Genomic DNA, 21,355 nt, shown 5'->3' on the forward strand with positions numbered 1-21,355 from the left:
CTAATTAGATGATGCTTGGCTTGCGTTGTCCCTTCATTATCACGGCTTTATGGTCCGTGAAGTGAAGGGACAGCGGTTCTTGTACGGGTTGCAACTGAAAATTAGAAAATACCAAGTCTATACACGTCCCTCGGATGGTCTTTTCACCACAGCCGTGCAGCTTGTCGAGTAGCTTTGGCCTCGCGGGCTCGAACGGCGGAATCTGCTTCGTGGCGTCGAAGTGCAGCTTCGGCCTCGCGGACTCTCACCTCAGGATTCTGTCTGCGAGCGCGCGCTGCCGCCGCCTTCCGTGCCCTCCGTTCTCCGTGTCTTCCATCTGGCAACTCCGAGCTAAAGAGAAAGCGTGCCAAGAGGGAGCCTCATGGCGTGTTACTTCTGAAATGTTGTCTTCGGTTGTCGTTGAAAACACGAGACGTAGTAAAGAAGAAAGAACGCCACACAGGCGAACACACACGAGAGTGTCACTCGTCAACGTCGTCTTCTTCTTCTACTGCATACCAGAACGCACGCAGGAAAGAAGAAAGAATGCCACACAGGCGAACACGCACGGGTGTCTCACTCGTCAACGTTGTCTTCTTCTTCTACTGCATACCAGAACGTGAGCTTCTCACGAACTAGAGGTGGCTACTACAAACAAACCTACAAACTGAGGATGGACAGACCCACAGCATAAGGAGCTTCGCCCCTAAAAAATGTTTCAACTACCTGAACGGTGCAATCACATTTTCAACACCAGCCATGAATTTATGGCAGCGTTAAGGTGGTATCACCTTTTTTTTTTTTTTTTTTTGCAATAAGACATTCGTTGAAGTAATCACATGTACTCTCTCTTGCAAGCAATTTTATTGTTTCATAGAAAAACAGCAGTTATATATACACAATGCATTTGTCAACACTGTAGCATCTGCATGGATACAGTGAAAGCACGCTGCACCTAAGCTGAGACTAATGTTGTTCCCAGCTTCCACAACAAACCCTGCAAGGTTAATGTACAAGCGAGCAATCAGCGAATGCTGCTTCGTGTTGTACTTGTGAGGAGACATTCACACCAGTCTTAACGGACGCGGTATCTCGTGGACAGGGAAGTTACGACCACTCCAGACTTTCTTTCGTGTGGCCGAAAAAAAGAGGAGAATCGGAAGCGGTTTACGAAATAAAAGAGAGGTCTTGCATGGGCAGCTCTATAAATATATCACAGTAATATTGCTCTAAATGCAGAGAATCCCCAACCCCCTTTCTCAGCACTGCAGAGTTCCAGTGAACCACCATTTTCCAGAGCCTCCATAACCAAAAACACAACAATCTCCACTTATAGGCAGCACTACTACCTCATACAAAAAAAAAGTATAGAATGTTAGAGGTTTGAAATGTGAGCAATAATGTGCCAGGCTCAAATAAGAAAGAGACGGAATGAATGGGCTTGTAATACACCACTTTGCTTACCCCAGTCGTGCAACACAAAGAGCGAAGAGACGAGACGACACAGTAAGCTAAATGACAGGTCTGCAATGTTGCCAGAACTTTAGTTTGGGGCACTGACAGGTGTGGCAGGAACAGTTCAGAGCAAATTCGTCGGTTAAGTCACAAGATTATATACGAATAACTTGGCATCTGCAACATTTGTGAATCGGCCGGCACAAAGCTCCGAAGTGAACCACATATGCAAACACTGCTCTGGAATCCCAAATAAACAAACACAACGCCCAATTTCAGCAATCCCCCAGAGAGAGCTCTCTTCCATTAAGTTGTTTGCTTATGGCAACAAGGTCGTCAGCTGCGATCCAATGGCACCAGACTTGAGACTTATGCAGAGGCACAGCTGACAGTGCAACAGTCAGTTCTTGGCTAACATCCAAAGTATTTACTTAAAGGGGACCTGCAACACTTTTCCAAGTAATCGTTAAATGACCTCACTGGAGTACCGGGATTTGTTGTACACTTTAAGGGCTTTTTCTCTCTCCTTTTGTCCCCGAGCGTGATGAAGGCTACACAGGGGGACGCATCATGAACTTGAGCATTTTCTCTTCCTTTCTTCTTTGAATGCATTACCTATCTTCGAGTTCGAGTGTGACCATGAACACACTAGTGCTGCTACCGTGCATTTCTAGCACACTACAGTGCGCAGCACCGGCACGTGGTGGCACCCCATGTGGCAACGATAACCATGCAGCAGAAGAATGCTCAAATCGGTCCATAGCTGTGTTGGGCCCACAGATGATGTAGTCGGGCCCGTCAATGATGCAATTTGCCGAGAGAAGAGCAAGCAATTTCAAGCTGTCTTTGAAACGCAATTTTAAATTCCGTAGTGTGTGCAGTGCTATAATATGGGGCTCACATGTTCACGGGATCTTTGAATACTGACTGGCAGAGTTTTTTTACCATGTTAAAAGAATTTTACAGGGCCCCTTTAAGGAAATGTTGCACTCTATCCGTAGTGCTGCCTTGCAGCTACGATAGATTTTCTCTGGGATGCTGTCTGTTGGCATGTTGCCAATTGAGTTACAACGCAATAATTTCTCCCACCAGAACAAGCCCGCTTTGAGATGAGTGAGAGACAGTGGACAACACAGAACATCACTCTGCCGACGGCAGCAGAGCACTCGGCAATGATGTGTTTTTTTTTTTTTTTCAACTAAAAACCAGGGGTACACACCATTCATCATCAGAAAAATAATTAAAAAGAACCCATTGCAAAATGCTGATATTAAAAAATATAAGATACGCAGGGACATGGCTGCCCATGGCGTGGCATTTTTCAGTAACAACCGTCACTCCAGTCGTCATCCGGTTCTGGAAACCTCGATGGCATTGCGGCATTCCTGCTGAAAGCAGGAATTCCAGACCTGAGAGTGAAGTGTAATTATGAGCAACGATTGCCTTCATGTTTCACTAAATTAAAGCAAGAACTAATAAAGGTTTTGAACTGTGCACTCAGTGCCGCAAGTGTCGAGCAAAACTGATTACTAAGCATGTGGCATTTGGTGTTAGCCCCTTGATACCCCCCCCCCCCCCAAGTTGTTTCAATAAATACTGCACAAACTTCAGCTCTTCCAAGATACAGCGTGTTGTCCCCTGCAAGCCTGAAGTTTGATGGACCATTTATGATTATTTCAAAACTTTCAGTAATTTATTACAAGGAGCTGGACACTTCGTTGCAAGTGAGTTAAGGTCGTACAATGCTGCTTTGTATGCATTCTAGCTACCTATGACAATTACAAAGTAATTAAATATCTATTATACAGTCAATCATAATAAGGTGAAGAAAATACCATGAAAAGCAAAGGGAAAATGTGAACGCTTCTAGGGGCAACAGCCGCCAGAAAAAAAAAAAAAAAAGATACATGAGCAGTGAAACTAATACTAGTTTATTAGAGAATTATCAATATATAGGGTAGTTTTGGTAGTTTTTATAAAGCTAGCACGTTAGAACAGTGCGGTCATATTTATGTCCTATCCTAATTCGCCCTACATGGCCACAGTGTTTAGTAACCGAGCCAAATATTGTTTGCTTAACCTTAGACTGATGTGGGGGTAAAATAATTAAGCGCAAGCTTAATCTCTAGAAAATCATAAATTTTGTATTTTCATTATTGCCTTTTGCCAAATAATGAAGTCGCAACCACATGGAACACGTTTTCAAAATATTTTGGCATGCTGACACGTTGATTTCAGCAATGACAAACAATGGTCAAGCATCAGTGCGTTCACTTCACACTGCTCCTGTGAATACTGAAAAACCCAACTAATCCATGTTTCATGCCATTCTTATTACCGAGAATAACCTATGGTACCACAATGTTCAGTCATGATAGCAGTGCACTGTCTGTGTGCCATAGAATGCACACATTGCGATTTGAATTTCCCAGAAGCTTGTTCCACTAAGCAGAAGCTTAAGAAACACAAAAATAGAGCAAAATTTATATTGCACACACTTGAATTTCAGCTGACGTTTTGGTTATCTCCTCACAAGGTGCAGCATTGCAAGACTATTGGGACAATTTCCTTTCCTATTTTTGGCGAATAAAGGCATGATCAAAAGCAGGCATCAGCTGCCATTTCCCAGGCAGCGGGAACTTACAACAAAGCTCGTTCTCTTTAGAGCGCAATATTCCATGCATCTACGTTCTGCATGAAAGGAAAATAAAGAAGAACGTTAATGCAAATGCAATCAAACAGTACATGCAACTATCAAAGCACACACGCAAACAAAAAAGAATCAAGCCAGATTATCACACACTTCACCAGTGTAGCACTCCCATGCAACCGCACCATGGATCCAATACAAGTCACCAAATAAATTTGAGAGAAATGACAATGGTTTTGGAAACAACCTAGTAAGCGTATCACTTCAACGTGCCTCGTTCTAAAAGCTTCAGAACAGCGTGTAATATCAGCTCTGAATATTCAATGAAATGTCGTGCCTCCACCAAAGTGCATTCTTGCATGTTATTTGACAAACAAGCATTCATTGCTGTTTCATCTGAAAAATGAGAATTTTTCCTTATGACTAGCAGCACACCAACAAAGCTAAATGTTCCTTGCACAGCAAAATATTTACAACCTTAACGATAGCAGTAGTCTGACACAGTAAGATCACCCACATTAGCTCAAATCAGAACTTCATGAGGCAGAAGATTACAGAGCCGAACACACATTGTTGACTAACCAAACTACTACATTAATCTGTCTGTACCAACCGAATAACTACCATTCAGTGCAGTTATTTCTTCTTAGTTCATTGCATGAAACTTGGTCGTAGCTTATCTGCTTTCCTAGAATTTTGCAATACAGACAGCCCTGCATCAAGAGTACAAAGATTTCATTAATAAATGATAAAAACGGAAGACAGGGTATGCACCAACACTGAAACCATGGCAACGGCTACCGTGATGCAAGATGCCCTGTTTGTGTTGGGCATCTCAGAAGTGTATGGCAGTTGAGCTATTTGGTGCTTTGGTTTCCGTTTTGCAGGTAAAATCAGATTTCATCACTCTCCAAAAACTGCCAGCAGTCTCCTTTTGGAAATCTCAAAGTGGCAATGGCCTCTTCGAAGGAAGGCTTCAATTCTCTCATTTAACCCGACTGCCCATCTCCTCTAATTAAAAAGTTCATTATTTTACGTTCAAAGCTACTGCTGTAGTTAAAGAGGCCCTGCAACACTTTTTCAGCATGGTCAGAAAACACTGCCGATCGGTAGTCGAGGCTCCTGAGGACACGCGAGCCAAATATTATAGCACAGCACGCGGCCTGGGATTTACAATAAATTCTCAAAGACCGCTAAAAATCACTTCCTCTTCTCTCGACAAATGATGCTGGTATTTACTCAAAATCACTGCGTCATTGACTCAAGTTCCACGCCAATCGCTGATTTGAACAAGGTGCGCTCTGTAGTTCCTATGGCCGCTGTGAGAGGCCGCCACTTGTGCATGCGTGAACGCACTAAATGTACGTCGCGCATTCGAAGAAAACAAACAACAGAAAGTGCTCAAGGTCCCGAGGCGCACATGACGTACCTTCTTCCCCCGTGCATCCCTCCCTGCTTAGCTTCCAGCGCTTTCGTCGGGACGAGAGAAAGCAATTACAGCGTGCAACAAATCTTTGTAAGTCCACTCGTACTGAACAGATTCTAAAAATGTTTGCGGCGGTCGATTCGCAAGGCAATAAGCTCCTTTAGTGAAGCCACTCCATAGCTACTTGGAAAAGTTTTCCAGGGCCCTTTAAGGTGCTTTCTATCGGAAAAAAGTAATGCCGATCAAATATCGTATTTCCCTTTTTTATTTTTGAGGATTTTCAGATGCATTTCCTGAAACATCCGGTATAGTAGTACAAGCAGTTTGGGAGTCTGCTGTAGTTGCTTAAGCACATTGCAAGATAAAGTTAGCAAATGGGACATAACAGAAAGCACGAGGAAGCAGTGCTGTCAACATTTAGACTTTATTGTGCAGGTTTTAACGAGTAAATTATCGAGCAATGGAGGAAGAAGAAAAGAAACAACATTTCAAACTTAGTTCTATAAAACTCTAGTTACTGCCACAGGCACTGCTTTGGTTATGCTTCTTTAGCTTATGCAGTGACACAGAGAGAGCCAGATTTTTTTCTCTCTTTTTCTTGGTTGCAAAAATTTTTAAGTCATTGCAATATGCCAAGCAAAAATGAACCTTTAAAAACAAGGACTTCATATATCCCTGCTGAAATGTAAAGGACCATCACATAATGCTACAATTTCATTTTACCCTTGCAACGTCGAATAGGGAGGCCAATCGCTTATACACACCAATATCTTGGCTCTCGGTAAACACTAATTTGAAAATTCCATTTGAAGTCGCTCCATCTATGCCCATCTCTCCAATGAGAAATTTTGCAATGTCACAAAATGCGGGGCCACCAAAGAGACGATTGCTTCGAAAGAGCCCAAACCGTGTTGGACGTCTTTATTTGCACACTCTAGCACCCAGCCGTGCAGCAAGAGTTTAGTCGTTGAACTGTTGAATAGTGCCCCCAATTCTTTCACTGCCTCCGAAATCGATTTGCATTACTTTATGGGTGCAACTGAGGATGCAGTTCATTTCGCTGCAGTTCACCAGCAGTTAGTGTTGCTAGAATGCTCCACAGTTCAGATGTATCAAATCCAGAAACAGATCATGTACAATACCTAATGCACTCAAATATCGCTTTGCTATAGGACACATATGGTTAACCTGCAATACATAATTACGGTTCAAAAATTTGGTGTTACGGAACCTTGATCGACATTTCCCCCTTTCAAGTATAATTGGCTGAACCTTAATTACAATTAAGGTTCAACCTTACTAAACGAAGAGCCACTGAAACCTGCAACGAGTGCCAATGTACTTGATGACAATAAACTCTTGACAACCTCTACCAATCTAAGGGACTTACTCTATCCTAGCCATTTCGCCCACTCACAAGTCACGAGCCCAAACAGGGATGGAAAATCCTTGTAACACGGAGTGTTACCGGAGCCAACGTTTCGACAAGCGGACTTGTCTTCTTCAAGGCTGCAGCCTTGAAGAACACAAGCGACACCCCATGTTCCGAGGACTTTTCATCTCTTCAAGATTCCATTCTCCCTTGAACCTTACTTGGAGCCCAAGCAGAGAGCTTCTGAACGGCTAATAGCTACACTGAATATCCAAATATAAAATACATTTAAAACCCTGTACAGTGGTAACCGGAAATTATTACACTAATTTCGCCCAAACTCCAGCACAATGCCTAAGAAGAAAAAAAATCCTTTGCACAAGCATAATAGTCACAATATCGTTATGTTCAATCACAACAGAAGTGCAACAGTCAATACAGTAGGAAAACAACATGCAGGCCTGCCTCATGTGCACGAGTTTGCATAAATATACATCATAGTTGAGCAGTGCTGTTGAGCTCTAACAGACGACACTTGTGTAGAACGTCTGTTCATATATATATATATATATATAGCTAAACAACGCATTTCTTAAATGTCTCACACCTACTAGAAATAAAGCAGCATATAGAAGTTATATATATGTTTCATATTAAATATTCAGAAAACAAAACATGAAAGTGAGGCTTGAAGTGATCCTTAACAGTCGTTGAACAAGTCACTACCCAGAAAACTTTCTGCATGCAAGAGCACCAAAAACATAATGTCATGCGTGTAAAAACAAACACAAAAAAAGAGAAAGAAGCAAGCTTTCTTGACGCTGTCATAAAAAGGGAAAGGGTAAAACAGGAGCCCAGCCATGATGCACGCATGAGAGCTTGCCGTGTTACCACCAATTCTTTGACAAGCACTACCCCACACAAACTGGTGGTTCAACTTTCACCGGACAACAAAGAAAAACGGCAAGAAGGAAAACCCCCTAGAACTTTGGAGAGCTCTTAATTGGGTGTACCAATGTGCCACTAGCACATTTCACCGATTTTGCCAGGATATAAATAGTATCCAGTGTCGTGGTAGACACCTTTTCACGAGGAATAGTCGGCAAAAGTACCAGTGGTTGACGTGTGCCAACAGTAAACTGGAAAGAACGAAGCTTTTGGAACTGAAAGCACCCTATGATTCACGTAGAGCCAAGTTCCCAGGGAATTTCTCGCCTTCACACCATTTTTGTCACTAGCACCGTAAGCAGCCGTTGAATACACCATCAATGCCAGCACCAAACATCTTCGCAAGCTCAGGCGGGGGAGAAGCAACAAGCCAGTCACATTCTCAGGCACAGTGGGAGCAGTTCTTGCACGGCGCTCACCTCTTCTGCGAACGTGGTGGTGGAATCCGGGAAGGTCGCGGCAGCCCCGACCTCTGTGGAACGGAAGTTGCCGCAGCGGCCATTGGTGCCACCGGTGCTGCTGGAGGAGGTGCAGGCATGTACCTTGCAGGTGGTGGCATACGAGATGGGGGAGACGCGTGAGACACCCTCTGTGGCAAGCCCAGAGAGCGCCTCCCCGTTTGGGACGTCCTGGCTGAGGAAGGCCCCGACTGTGGTGTTGGGACGGCCGCAACCACGGAGGATGAGCGGGTGCGTGCCGACATGGGCAATGCGGAGCGGCCTGCAATCTGCAAGTAAAATGGACCATTACGATTCGACACATCTGTTCCTTATCAGCTACAACATTGAATGCTATCACTTTCTAATATTCCGCCATAAGTTACCGCACATCATTGCTATAGCCAGGTGGGGCGGGTTGAGACCCCACGAAGTTTTGCAATTTTGTGTGTGTATACAAACATACAAATATATATATATACACACACACAAATGCACCCTCGAATCTACATAAAATATGGTTGGACCCCCCCCCCCCCCCTGAAAAAAAATTTCATGCCCCTGCCACACATAAGAATTCTTCACACGACATTTTATCAGTGGAATCGGTGGAGAGATCCTCATTGATTGTATAATTAGAATTTGTCATGATTTTCCCCCATTTTTTCACCCATATTTTGTTGGTCGTCACCCATTCCTCAGACTTGTCGCATATATCACATCCTTTGCAACTGACCTTAGATCCATACGAACTGTTTTAGGCACAGATGCCAGTTCCACAGCTGATGCTGTGGTTGTATTAAGCAACTTCGCTCAACAACCACTGCGCTTTCATGAAGGGCATGCTTTCTTGGCCAAATGCTGCAAAGCTAGTTGCTAAGACATGTTGGACACAGTCAGGCATATGTGTCAGGGTCACAAATGCCTGGCCGCCTACTAGCATACCTGCCAAGTTTGGAGAAACGGAATCCGGGAGATTTACTCAATGGGGGGGGGGGCATAAAGTATGCCGACCGCGGGGGGGGGGGGGGTGTACTGTGATAGCAATTATACGGACATTAGGCAGTTTTAGAATAGCGTGCGCAAAGCTTTGCGTTGGCTTCTCGCGCAACTGCGCATGCGTCGTGCGCTAACCGCTTGCGGGCTCCCGTTAAGTGACGGAAATAGCGGGCCACAAACGCTAACGCTAACTTGGCGTACGCTATTCTAAAACTGCCTACTCAGCGGGATTTTGTGGTCGCCGCTGATCTGTACAGAGTCGAAACCGATAACATCGCTTACGCATCGTCTGTTTCACGTGCGAGTAAAAGTGCGCTAGCGCTAGGGACGAACGCGTTTGAAGCAGAGATGAAACGACCCGGCCGTCACCGTCGCGCGAAGGGCACACGCCATAACATCGCTCCGCGTGCGAGGCCTGTTATTATTGCTTACCAGTTATTTCGTCGGGCAAGGGACCATAAGGGGCACCATTGAGACGGGGACGGTCGCGAGCGCTGGCGAACGCACTATCTCGACAGACATCGGTAACGGCTACCCTTTTAAGTGTTGGGCTCTACACTTAAAGCAGTATAGTGACACAAAATTCTGAAGGCTAGATAACTTGTGGGATAGATTTGTGTGTACAAAAACGCATCATCTACGAAATAATAACGGCTGATATAACCTATAACACATTTAGGATCAATTTTTAAATTGCGTGTTGCACATGCACCTCGCGTCACGACATCAAACAACAGCCACCTGCATCACGAGCTTGTGTTGGCGCCATAATTCTTGAGAGCGCTTTCTCCTAGAGTGAAAACAGAGCGCACCGTTTTTATGTACTTATATGTACACATAACAGGCAAGACGAGGCTGCAGCGCTATGACACGTTTGCGTTGGCAGCACTGCGGCACAAAGTGCACAGCTACTTCATGCGCAATGAAACTGAGTTGAACCTTTCTACCATCGTTAAAAAAAAGAAGAATCCGTGGCCAGACAACTCTGCTCATGTGGCCAGACAAAGCACTGGGCGCGCGGGGCAAAACTGGATTTCCGGGAGATTTTCCTATGACCCGTACAACCGGGAGAAACGTTCAAAATCCGGGAGTCTCCCGGGTAATCCGGAAGACTTGGCAGGTATGTACTAGCTACTAGAACAAAGAAGCAGGAAACGGTTGCGCTTTAAGCATTAGACACTCATTCCTGTTGGCTCGTTGCTGCTTCGGCAGCTCCTACGCAGCTCGAGTGAGCCAAGTATGCAAGCTGCCAACAATTTCTCACTTGGCCATGCTACACATGGCATTCACCTCGGGCTGAGGGAGCTGGCTAAGGTTGTTTCGATGGCTTAGCGACGGCTGCTGTTGCTTGGACTGGTGGCCAGTTGCGCTGGGATTGCGAGTGCCTAGTCCATTCAGCACCCTGCTCAAGTTGGGCAGGCTCCTTCGTGTTGCACCTGCAACACCCCCCAAAGAGCACCAATTATTTTTTTTTTTTTCAGAAAAAAATTAATGCAGGTAACACAACCACCAACACAGCTACATCTTCTAAAATTCAGAGGGTCACGCGTTCAGATCCCCAAAGTTCATGCAAGACAGAGTAATTCGGTTATCATAGGGAGAGCCCTTTGTCCTGCCCTGGGCATTAAAAAATTGAAAGAAAGTTGAGCATTCTGATGAGGACGATGAATGCCACCATATCCTTTTGAAGCGCAAATTATGATGGGATGTCTGAAAATGTGTCAAATTCAAACAACACAATTTCAAGGCACTAGATATTACATCTTAAGAAAATGAGGCAATATGTTGTCCTGTACCAGTTTTGGTATTTAATGGCAATTAGTGCATAATTAAATATCTAATTATTCTGCAATCAAATAATAATAATAATAATATCTGGGGTTTAACATCCCAAAACCACGATATGAGTATGATAGACGCCGTAGCGGAGGGCTCCGGAAATTTCAACCACCTGGGGTTCTTTAACGTGTATCTAAATCTAAGTACACGGGCCTCAAACATTTTCGCCTATTATTCTGCAATCAGACATGTTCCCTCTTTGCATTAAAAAAAAGAAGCTAACTCTTAGGCTCAAAAGGCATGCCTAACTTGTTTTTGGTCGTATAAGTTTTGAGCAAAAAAAAAAAATAATAATACTCTTGACGTTGGTCCTGGAACGCGGCACGTCGAATGATCGTCGAACGTGGCAGTGTCTCCAGCAAGGCGATCCTCCGCAGCAATACGCAGCATGATGCAGTAAATGAGTGCTAGTTGTCCACTCGGGAAGCATGTACAAACATGCACACTGAATTTCAGGCCACTTGAAGAAACACACAGTGCGTGACATGCCTCCGTACTTGATGTATACAATTGTACACACTGCCCCTGAAGGAGATATAGCAGACAAAGAAGGTGGTAATGCACAGTTTGGCCTGCACATTACCATGCCATTGCCAACTTAATCATCTAGCGGAGTTCCATAAAGAAAGCTGCTTCAAGCACACATTCTAGATTGTGAATTTACATATATATTACAATGAATGAACAAATGCAACCAGGCCAGCTAGCTGTCGAGGTTGCACCGAGATCAGCAGACAGGTAGTGAAGTGTTCATACCTTTACTTGGAATTTGAGATATCTGATGTAGAGAAGAATTGGAGCCATACGGACTGCTTCCTGGCGATGGACTCTGGTTCTCCATGGTCCGTGCCAGGGACAATGGAGGTGTGCGAAGTCGCTGCCTCGCATCACCTGTGCATCGTGGATGACCACTGTTAGCCAGAAAATGCAAAGGAGAAATTCACGCGTGAGACGAAACAGACCTTCTGCATTCTGTGCTCTACTCTGATGAACTTCCTGCTGGTCATCCAAGCAGGAGTCATCTGGACTTGACTCTGCAATCCTAGCACTAGTTGCTGCAAGAAAAAGTCCCGTTAGAAAGATCTTTCAAATACGCTTCATATTCGAAGCCATATTTTCAAGCTTTAAAGCTCTATAAGAGCTGTCACGCATATTAAAACAACAATAACAAAAATGCTACGATGCATAGTGTAAAAAATCCCGTACGTAAGGCACCAATGTCAATGACAGCACCATTGAATCATGATAATGTTTCATAATCCAGGTTTTCTGCAGAACAACAGCAAAAAAAAAAAGGGCCTGGTGTAAAGGTAAAGCAAAAGATTTAGTACAGCAGCAGAGCTTTGCAATATTTGTGCAGCAACAGTAGTACATGTCCTGTATGAATAAAATTGCAAAGTACTACTTTTGGCACATTAGGTTCATAGTGGCACTAAGAACAGTTATCTTTGAACTTAAAGTAAGTAAAGCAAACAGCCCTACCAAGGTAAGAACCAACGTTACTAGAACAAACTCAGTTTCAAAGCTCCGTATCTCCGCCAGCGGAGGAGGGTGGTCCGAACGGCGGTCGCGAGAACTAGCGGCGCTGCAGTTCCGTCTTGCGCCACTATCGGCGCGTCGTCTGCTGCCGCGCAGTTGCTCGCGGCAATTGTGCGGCAACTTTCTTATTGTACTAGTTAGGTGGATATGCATAAGGTCGTCTGTATGCATTGGCCCGCATGCGTTCTTCATAGATTGGCTAAGAATCGATGTTCGGTCTATATTGCCTTCTTGTTTATTTTGATGAGAAGTGTTTAGGTTTGACCAGCAAGGACGGTTATCAACGCTCGACGCTGTCCGCGAAGCAGTGTTCGAGAAGCTTCGCGATTGCAGTAGATCGTTTTGGTAAGATTGCACGCCGCACGCGAATGTTCCAGCTTTGTCGAGAGATAACGCCGCCACCAGGGATATCGCTGGAAAGTTCGATAGCGCCTGCATAAAAGCCGACGCGCTAGACCGCTTGTCGATCGACGGTCGACGCTCTGTTCGCCGCTATCAGTGTATTGCTGTAGTTTGACTTTCACTTTCCCGGCCACAAGTTCGGCCAAATAAAGAGTTTCATCTCGGACCTGCTGACTGCTGCCTTCGTCGACGTCACGACCCTGTGACAATATCTGAGCTGTCTACATTGCGCTTAACTTCCAAGCACAGGAGTTTCTAAGCGAGTGAGGGTTTTCAGCGTAATTTTTATAACTACCACTACAATTTTAGCCGCTGCCGTCTTATCTAGACCAAGAACAACCCAACACGTTTGTAAAAGCCTTTATAGTGTACAAAGAAGCGTACTTACTCGAGATACAAAAACGTTCTAGAAAAACTGTACTCATGTTGACTACAATTTTTTGAAAAAAACGTTCTCGAAAAACATCAGCAATGCTTTGCAATGTTTACAAGACACGTTTTCGCGGCGGTTAAAGGGATACTAACCCAAAATCGGAAAATTTTACGAGAACTCTGTAAATGAAATCTCAGTGTGCGATTACATCGAATAGATGTCGTCTCTGGCAATTTTTTCAGCGGATAGTTGTGTTCATAGGCGTGCGCAGCGTTCCCCATTAGGGGGGGGGGGGCAAAGGGTCGTCGCAGCGCCCCCCCCACCCTTCTAAGTCAACGCCCGGGGCAGATTTTGCGCCCCCCCTCTTAAGTGATAGGGGGGGCAGCCGCCCATCCTGCCCCCCCCCCCTTTGCGCATGTCTATGGTTGTATTTTTGGTGTCTCATCTTTCTACGTCGCATCCTTATACGGTGCCTTAAATAATTCGAACAGATCGGCCGTGATGTGAGCACTGAGCAGTTATTCGCGCGTACTCTGTCGCTAGAAGAGTCGTCAGTATTCAACTTCACCGAACGGATGTTCCATGCCCGCAGCACTTTATACTGTACGACAGCCGTTTGCGTTTCGTGCTGTAGCCGTTCACTACGCAGTTAAACTGCTCGTCAACTACAATTATCTTTTGCACAAGTAAGTCTCCGTTCCCGAAGCAAAGTGTGGGATTGGGCTAGTTGGTATTCCATTATTAAACTGCTCAGCGCAAGAAATTTGACACGGTACACATAGAAAAGACGAGGACCAGCGCTGGTCCTCGTCTTTTCTATGTGTACCGTGTCAATTTTTTGCGCTGAGCAGCCCGTTCCCGAGCCGGCGAGTGTAAAATATTCCGCACATCTTGTTCGATACCTCGTCGTAAAATATCTCGAAAATGCACTGCTTTGAAGGCATAGCGACAGCCGACAACTGATCGAATGTCACTGTGTTGCAACTCTCAGTCTCGGTAGCGTATATATAATCGCCTGCCTTTCGTTTTGCTGTTCTATTTCTGGCGGTTCCTCCAAACTGGGCACTGGGCTTTCGCGGGACGCCGTGCGGTTTGGGGGGATTTGCGCCTAAACCCCGAACATTTTGGCTTTGAAATGTGGGGTGGAAGTGCTGGGAACAAGCGCGGCATGGCACCGGGCGCGAATTCCCACTTTCCACGTGGGATCAAAACTTCTTGTCCCGCAACGACACGACGATAGTGCTTCACAATGTCGTCGCTCTCAAAATGAACACCACAGACCTCGCATTTCGCAATAACCTTCCTATCTTTGCAATGGAAAGCTTGAATGGCGTAGGGTCTTTTGGAGGTCCGAAGAAGTGTCGTGAAGCGGAGTCGTCGTTGCGGTAGCCGCTCTTGCAGCCCGGCGCAAAGCAAGTCGGCATACCGCACCGTGAATCTGTTCGCCCTCGTTACGCTTCGTACATCATGCACGTGTCTTCGTACAAGACGCTAAGCCTGGTCAAGAACAGTCGCAAAAATGACGAGCGAACAAAACGCAGACGTCGCTGTAACCCACGTGCGCTCGTACATCGGCGGCGCCGATCACAACAAGCCCCAGCCCAGCGCCCCAGCCGCGGGAGCTAGACGTGGCTGCAGCGCCACTAGTTCTCACGACCGCCACGTGGACCGCCTCTCCGGCGGAGCTTTTAAACTGAGTTTGTTCTAGTAACGTTGGTAAGAACTGAGTAGCCAGAGGTGTTGAAATAAGCAGAAAGGAGATCGCAGAATAAACAGCTACAAACATAGTCCCTTATTTCCCTGGGCTAAAAAGTTTGTATGGCATAAAAGAGAATGCAGGCTGCATGAATGGTTATAAAGGATGGTGTGAAACGTTTCCATGTCCTGTTGTACACACGGCAACTCTTAAATGCATTCTCCGAGAGCGAAGTGCAGCCAACCTGTATCAAACTTAGCGATGATAAGAAAGCCACATATAAGTGGTTCTTTTAGCAAAGCTACAGTCCTGCTCTACTCAAACCTTCAGCAGACAGCACTTTCAAATTCATTATGTAATTGCATACTGCTTCATTCGTTTATATGGGCCACATGACAACAACAAATGCAATCAAACCAGTATCCAATTATGCAAGCAGTCTACTTACTGGAAGTTCGCTTCGGAGAAGATATGGGAGAGCTCAGTCTTAAACCTGAAGCAAAGAAGATTGGTTAAGAGGAAACGTTAGTTGCCTTTCAGCATTTTTAACACTGTTTTAACAATCAGCGCAATACACAGAAAAGCACCTGCCGAGCTGGTTAGCAAATCATTGCAGATTACTAACTAGAATGCAGAAAAAAAAAAGCATTAAGGAAAGAAAGAAAAAAGCATGTTCAACAAGGCTTTGTCTCCATGACACTACATGAAGTAAGTGTTTTTATTCTGCTGCACGATTTTGCAGTAATGCTGATACTTTGGTTAGCTAGTGGACCACGCAGAGGACCCTCACAAACAGGCTAAGAGATTAATACCTAGATGCTCCAAAGCAATACGAGTGAAGCAAGATAGGTTATTGCTGTTTAATAGTACATAACACCAGGTTTCTCCTCGCCAGAACAGTGACAAGAATGTGTCGAGGCAAGAAGGCAATGATGCGAGATCTAAGTGCAAAACAGATGACAACACAGGAACAGCTGCTGTGGAAGAAGGTTTTTTTTAGTGCGAAACAGATGAAGCAGAACCACAGCTTCGCATGTGACTGCAGCTGCCTGCAGTTATAACAAGGATAAAAGATTGCTGAAGCAAAAATCAGTAGTTTAGACTGGACGGGCCTTCTGAACAGCCCTACAATTGGTGCTTGCAAGATAAACCATTTCTTAAAATTGGAATTGCTCGAGCCGATGTGGTGAGCGTGTAATGCACATCAAAATGATAACTGGTCACATAACTAACAAGATAAATGGTTTTAGAATTGTCCTCCTCAGATTTTTGTCAATAAACAAGTGCCTTCCACAAGAATATATAGAAACCACCTTGCAACTTGCACATGGAAAGAGACTTTTAGCTGGAAACAAGCGCACAGCTTCTTCTGTACATAGTATTACAGAACAAGTTGACCACAGTGCCAGCCATGAATTAAGCAAGCCTTCAACACTGTCGACACTCACTCTCTTCCTGAAGTCGAGCGATCTCGTGAACATTGACAGGTGCACGTGGTAACGTTTGTGCTGGGACCACTGGTGGCACGGGACTACTTGGCGAGGCCTCCTCCTTGCTTGGCGACACAACTCCAGGGCTAGATGCTGGCTGCACAGCTGGCCGAACGGGCAACTCCCTTGGCGATCCTGCTTCCACAGCAGCAATCGTCGGCATTGCCTCCAAGTCAAGCGCGGGCCGTCTCCTCCGGGGACGCGTGAATGTGCGCGAATCAAACGTTCTGCTTGGCCCTGGAAAAAGAAGTGCTGTGGAATACTGCTGCCTAACTAGGTCCTAATTGTGTTTGCCGTATTCTGAAAACAGCGGGCGGTGGGAAAGGGGGCTGAATTTTGGCCTAGAGAACAAATTCGGTAGCAAGCTATACGTAAAAGCTTTTGAACTGGCAGTCATGAAGGCTCATCAAACGTGGTCCCTTTATGTTGTCGGGCCCCTCCCGACAACGCAACATGGCCACAAGGTCCGTGGTCTGGCATTGCTCGACAAGTTCTTTTGTGGTTGATTCATGCGCACGTTTTTTCATTGTATTATGCACCCTCTCTAAATGAGAGAGTTATCTTCTTTTACTTGAGCTTTGATTTCGATAGTTTCGGACCATGATGGACTGAAGGTGGGTAAAGGTTTTAGACTGCAAAGGCTTAATGTACTCGGGGCACAACTTGACTAAGTGATACACTATGTACTGCGTAGGTGACAAGGCTCAATAAAAATGTAAAGGGAAGCAGGTGAGTTATAGCAGAGATTTACATTACAGTGCCAAGTGTGATTAACATCAAGTCTGGTTAGTCAAGTTGTTAGCGTTGACAGTAGCAGATCGCTCTGTAGTTGTCAAGTGCAGGGCACATATACAGAAAGTATGCCATAAGAGCATTCATTGGTGAGGTGCTCCAGAACTACCCAATTTGGCAGGCTTTAAGTCACTTATTATTACAACTACACACACAGCTTTAACAGATTGAATAAGACATAAATCATCATCATACATTTGAAAACGTAGGTTACGTTTTATTGTTCTGCATTTCTGCAAACTGCAATAATACATGATAACTTGCTGCCGCAATCCAACCTGGCTTGTGATAACACACTTAACAGGTACCGTAAGGCCTGACTGAACAGACATGGACACAATGAAACAAAGCTCCTGTGATCTGCAGATTTCCAAGTTATGTAAACTAGAAAAATACTGCAGTGTTGTAAGGCCTTCAAAAAGTGAGAAATATTCCTGTCACTTCAACAAAAGGTTAAAAAGTTGACACGGTAGATCAAAAACAAGAACGCTTAAATTTGCCAAATAATGCACTGCCTCAAAGTGTTCTTTAGCTCACTGTTTCCACTGTGGTTTTATGGCTATGAATATTGATGAATAGCTCAGCAGATATATTCTACAATAACCAGGTGCCATGTTAAACTAATATGGATTGCTTGGGACCACTCATATATATTATTCAATGCAGAATTGTTAGTCAGAATACAAATGTGACTTTTTCATAAGCTACTTTTCACAGAGTACCACCCAGAGAATCAGCAATGTTGGTACATTACGAAGAGCTTTGTTCAAACTGGCCTTTTTAATATAGTGTAATGGTAGATAAATCAAAAGTTAAAATGATTTGAGTAAATTCAAGAGAATTATTTGCATGTTGCATGTAATGTTTTAGATTATCTCATTTTTATTCTGAACAGTTTCAGAAAACTGCTGTTACAACACTGCTGTTCCAGTGTAAATAAAAACAAGACTGATTGACGGTGGGTATTTGGCTTCTACAGCCTGTACCTACCGACACTTCAAAGGTCAATTTTATACAGAAACTCTCAGCGAAATTTTGCTTTTGTTAACAGTGTTCATGGTAGTTTAAGCCTTTCAAACTTTGTCGTGCTATGCAACGCTCACTTTCATACATGAAAAATCTGCATAACTTTAACACTATAAAATTATAATGATTTATATAAAACTCATTATTAAACAGTACAACATTAATATATTTCAAAGCAAGCATTGCCATGAAAGCACTGCAAGCATGCAGGGCCATTGAAAAATGCATGTGGCTAAGTACAATGCAGGTCTAGTTCTCAGGGCAAAGAAAATAAAAGTGCTTGGCATGTGCACATTCTTTCAATGCAACAGCAAGACTTCATTCCATATCAGGCATTGTTACAGCACCAATACAGAAAAACAGCTAAGTTTAAGTGAGAACAAGATATTAACATTTGAAAACATGATTGACAAACCAGGCTCTATATAAATGAATAACAAAACAAATAGCTACAGCAAAATATAACAATCGCCTCACAAACCTGTACAGCGATTCAGGCCAGATCTTAAGAATTCAGTGCACCATCTCGCATGCATGCGCGTGATCATGTCATGGTGTAAAACATGCAGCAACGGAAGAAAAAAACCCAAACAGAGCATGGCAAGACAACGTTGATATTGAGTCTGGAACAAACCTGAGTTGCTCTTAACACAAGAAAGCATCTGTCGCAGTTTTTGGGCAGTTGACGCCACTGAAAATGTAGCATTTTCTTAGATCAGCACACCAACCAAAAGAAATACAGTCATATTCAATCAACATTGATACCTTCACTGACATGGGGCAAGTTAATGAACTCGAAAAAAATGATGCAGTAAGATGTTTGGCAAGATGACCCCACCATAGTTGAAGAAACTAAACTCATTTACAATGCGCAATGAACAAAATAAGTATAGCATTAAACTCGTTAGTCTTTCTTCCTAAAACGCTGCAGCTGAACGAAAGCACATTTTGCCATGCACCATTTTCCTTTTCCTTTATCGTTAACATCCAGTTAGTGTGCAGAATGTTTTCATTGATTTTTGAAGAACCCGCACTATGTAACTGCATCTGCTGCGCCTCCACGCCCCTTTGAAGGCATCATTTATGCAACCGGTGTCGAGACGACAGGTATCCGGACAACGCCTAAAACGTTGCGCACATGTCGAATGCAGCGCCGAACTAAACCTCAAGTTAGAGTACACACGTACTGCACAGGCAGGTCGCGGGAGGCATGACTCACATTGCGTGATTTCGTCCAACTTGTCGGATAGCGACAGCCGAGCGCTGTTGACGGGTTCCCTGGGCTCTGCAGTCACCCTTTCGCGGGCGCTGCTGGTCAGAGCAGCCGTCGCCTCGCCGGCACCCGTCTCTGGAGGCTCGTACAGCCTGCGCAAGGCCGAAGAAAGACGCGCACGCGTCCATCTGTCACAACACACGGCCGCCGTTGTGGTGGCGCGATGTAGCTGTGCATCACATTGTGTGCAAGGGCGATCAACATGCGGCGGACCGTGACCAAAATCCACAGAGAGAGTTGAGGGGGCGTAGTATGGAGAGCACACACAGCCGCGCGCGTCGTCTCGATTTAGAAAGCGCGCATAACAACGAAACGCGCGGGGGCACACTCGATTGTCGCGCATCGGAAAGGGGGCCTCCTAATTTGGAAGTTCGGGGCTTACCAGGTCTCGTCGTCCAGCTCGGACATAAACTCGACGTCGATGAGACCGAGGTCCTCTAGCGAGCTCTCCTTGGAGGACTTCTCGTTACCTTCGTCCGACATGCTCATGTTGAACGACTGTTTCAGGTCCTTGCTGTTCTTCTCAGAGTCGGCCGTTTTGCACGGGGACAAGGACCTGAGGTGCTGTTGGCTCCGGCGGAGCTGCTTGTTTTGCAGCTCCAGCTGCCGGACCTTATCCTTGAGCAGCCGCATCTCTTCCTGGGGGTCCAGCGCGAACGTGGACGACACGTCTTCCATCACGCTGTTCATGGTGTCGTCCTCGCGCTCACGCTAAACTGCGTCCAGAGCACGCCCGTCTACGCGGGCCCAGCAGTGTAAACGCGGCGGCGGAAAGAAAGATCGGCAGGGCGGAGCACTTGCCACCATTCATCCAACTGGTCCGTCGGAACAGCCACAATCATTACCGCTACTTTTTATTTGCATTATGCGAAGATGACGAAGAGACGACGAAGACCTGAAACATACCGAAACGGTTCGATCGGTTTACATGCTCGAAATCAAGAAAATATATCGGCCTTTAAAAAAGTTTAACACGCTCCGATAATTACGATTCATTTTATTCGTGTCGTAACGCCGTCTTTATGCTTAGTTTATGACGTACTTATTCTCGTTTGTTTATTTTACGCATCTCGGAGGCCATGCAATGTAAGGCGTAGTTTACAGTTCATCCACTTCAAAAAGAAACTGTGGCGCTGCAATCGCATTCAGTTTCGATTCTGCTATTCTGCTCATGGAGTTTCTTGTTTGGTTCTGATAGACTGCCATGACAAAGGTTTTATATCATCGACATTGCGAGCTGGAAATAGATAGAGAGAGAGAGAGAAGGTGAAAGGATCAACCAGGCGAGCGCTCGGTTTGTTACCCCGCTCTCGTCCCAGGAAAGGGAATGGTATGGGGAATGGGGACCATGAGGAAAAGAGGAGGGAAAGAACACTGCCCACACGCACACACTGCCAGCAGAGGAGGAGGGGGAAGAAAAGAAGGAAAGGCAGGAGCAGGGGTGCAGCCAGCTAATTCTTGAAGGTCCTCCGTGAGAACAGTAACATCGGAAGTTTTTATTTCGACAGTTTCGGCCAGAGCCTCTGGCTGAAACTATATATATATATATATATATATATATATATATATATATATATATATATATATATATACATATATATATTCTGCGGAGTTTACCAAGATCATGATCGAATCACCCAACTAGCCCAATCGTCCATA

The 21,355-nt window shown here is 44.9% G+C and overlaps 1 protein-coding gene across 4 annotated transcripts; it reads right to left on the minus strand.

Moving 5' to 3' along the window:
• Positions 1 to 828: 828 nt before the first annotated feature.
• On the minus strand, positions 829 to 20,643 carry LOC119382760 (serine/arginine repetitive matrix protein 1). 4 transcript variants are annotated; one of them, XM_037650601.2, is made up of 11 exons: positions 20,079 to 20,642; positions 19,643 to 19,788; positions 19,058 to 19,114; positions 16,564 to 16,842; positions 15,564 to 15,608; positions 12,068 to 12,160; positions 11,862 to 11,996; positions 10,557 to 10,702; positions 8,250 to 8,557; positions 4,079 to 4,125; positions 829 to 2,843 (listed from the first exon to the last, which is right to left on the minus strand). In XM_037650601.2, the coding sequence occupies exons 1-10, from the start codon at positions 20,384 to 20,386 to the stop codon at positions 4,119 to 4,121; spliced, it is 1,524 nt and encodes a 507-aa protein (XP_037506529.1). In that variant the 5' UTR covers positions 20,387 to 20,642; the 3' UTR covers positions 829 to 2,843; positions 4,079 to 4,118. The 4 variants fall into 4 exon arrangements, with proteins under 4 accessions (XP_037506529.1, XP_037506526.1, XP_037506528.1 ...); XM_037650598.2 differs by lacking the exon at positions 4,079 to 4,125 and having other exon boundaries at positions 20,079 to 20,643; XM_037650600.2 differs by having other exon boundaries at positions 829 to 4,125.
• Between the last annotated feature and the right edge of the window lie 712 nt (positions 20,644 to 21,355).

This window comes from Rhipicephalus sanguineus, chromosome 2 (genome assembly GCF_013339695.2).
Source record: "Rhipicephalus sanguineus isolate Rsan-2018 chromosome 2, BIME_Rsan_1.4, whole genome shotgun sequence".
In the NCBI taxonomy this organism is placed as follows: domain Eukaryota; kingdom Metazoa; phylum Arthropoda; class Arachnida; order Ixodida; family Ixodidae; genus Rhipicephalus; species Rhipicephalus sanguineus.

Excerpts from the sequence above, each read along its gene's own strand:
- LOC119382760 (XM_037650598.2), bottom strand. The coding sequence starts at position 20,386 with ATGAACAGCGTGATGGAAGACGTGTCGTCCACGTTCGCGCTGGACCCC. Across the intron at positions 16,843-19,057 it reads TTGTGTTAAGAGCAACTCAG|GGCCAAGCAGAACGTTTGAT; the intron begins GTTTGTTCCAGA and ends TTCTTTTTCCAG. Across the intron at positions 12,161-15,563 it reads TTCTCCGAAGCGAACTTCCA|CAACTAGTGCTAGGATTGCA; the intron begins GTAAGTAGACTG and ends TTTTTCTTGCAG.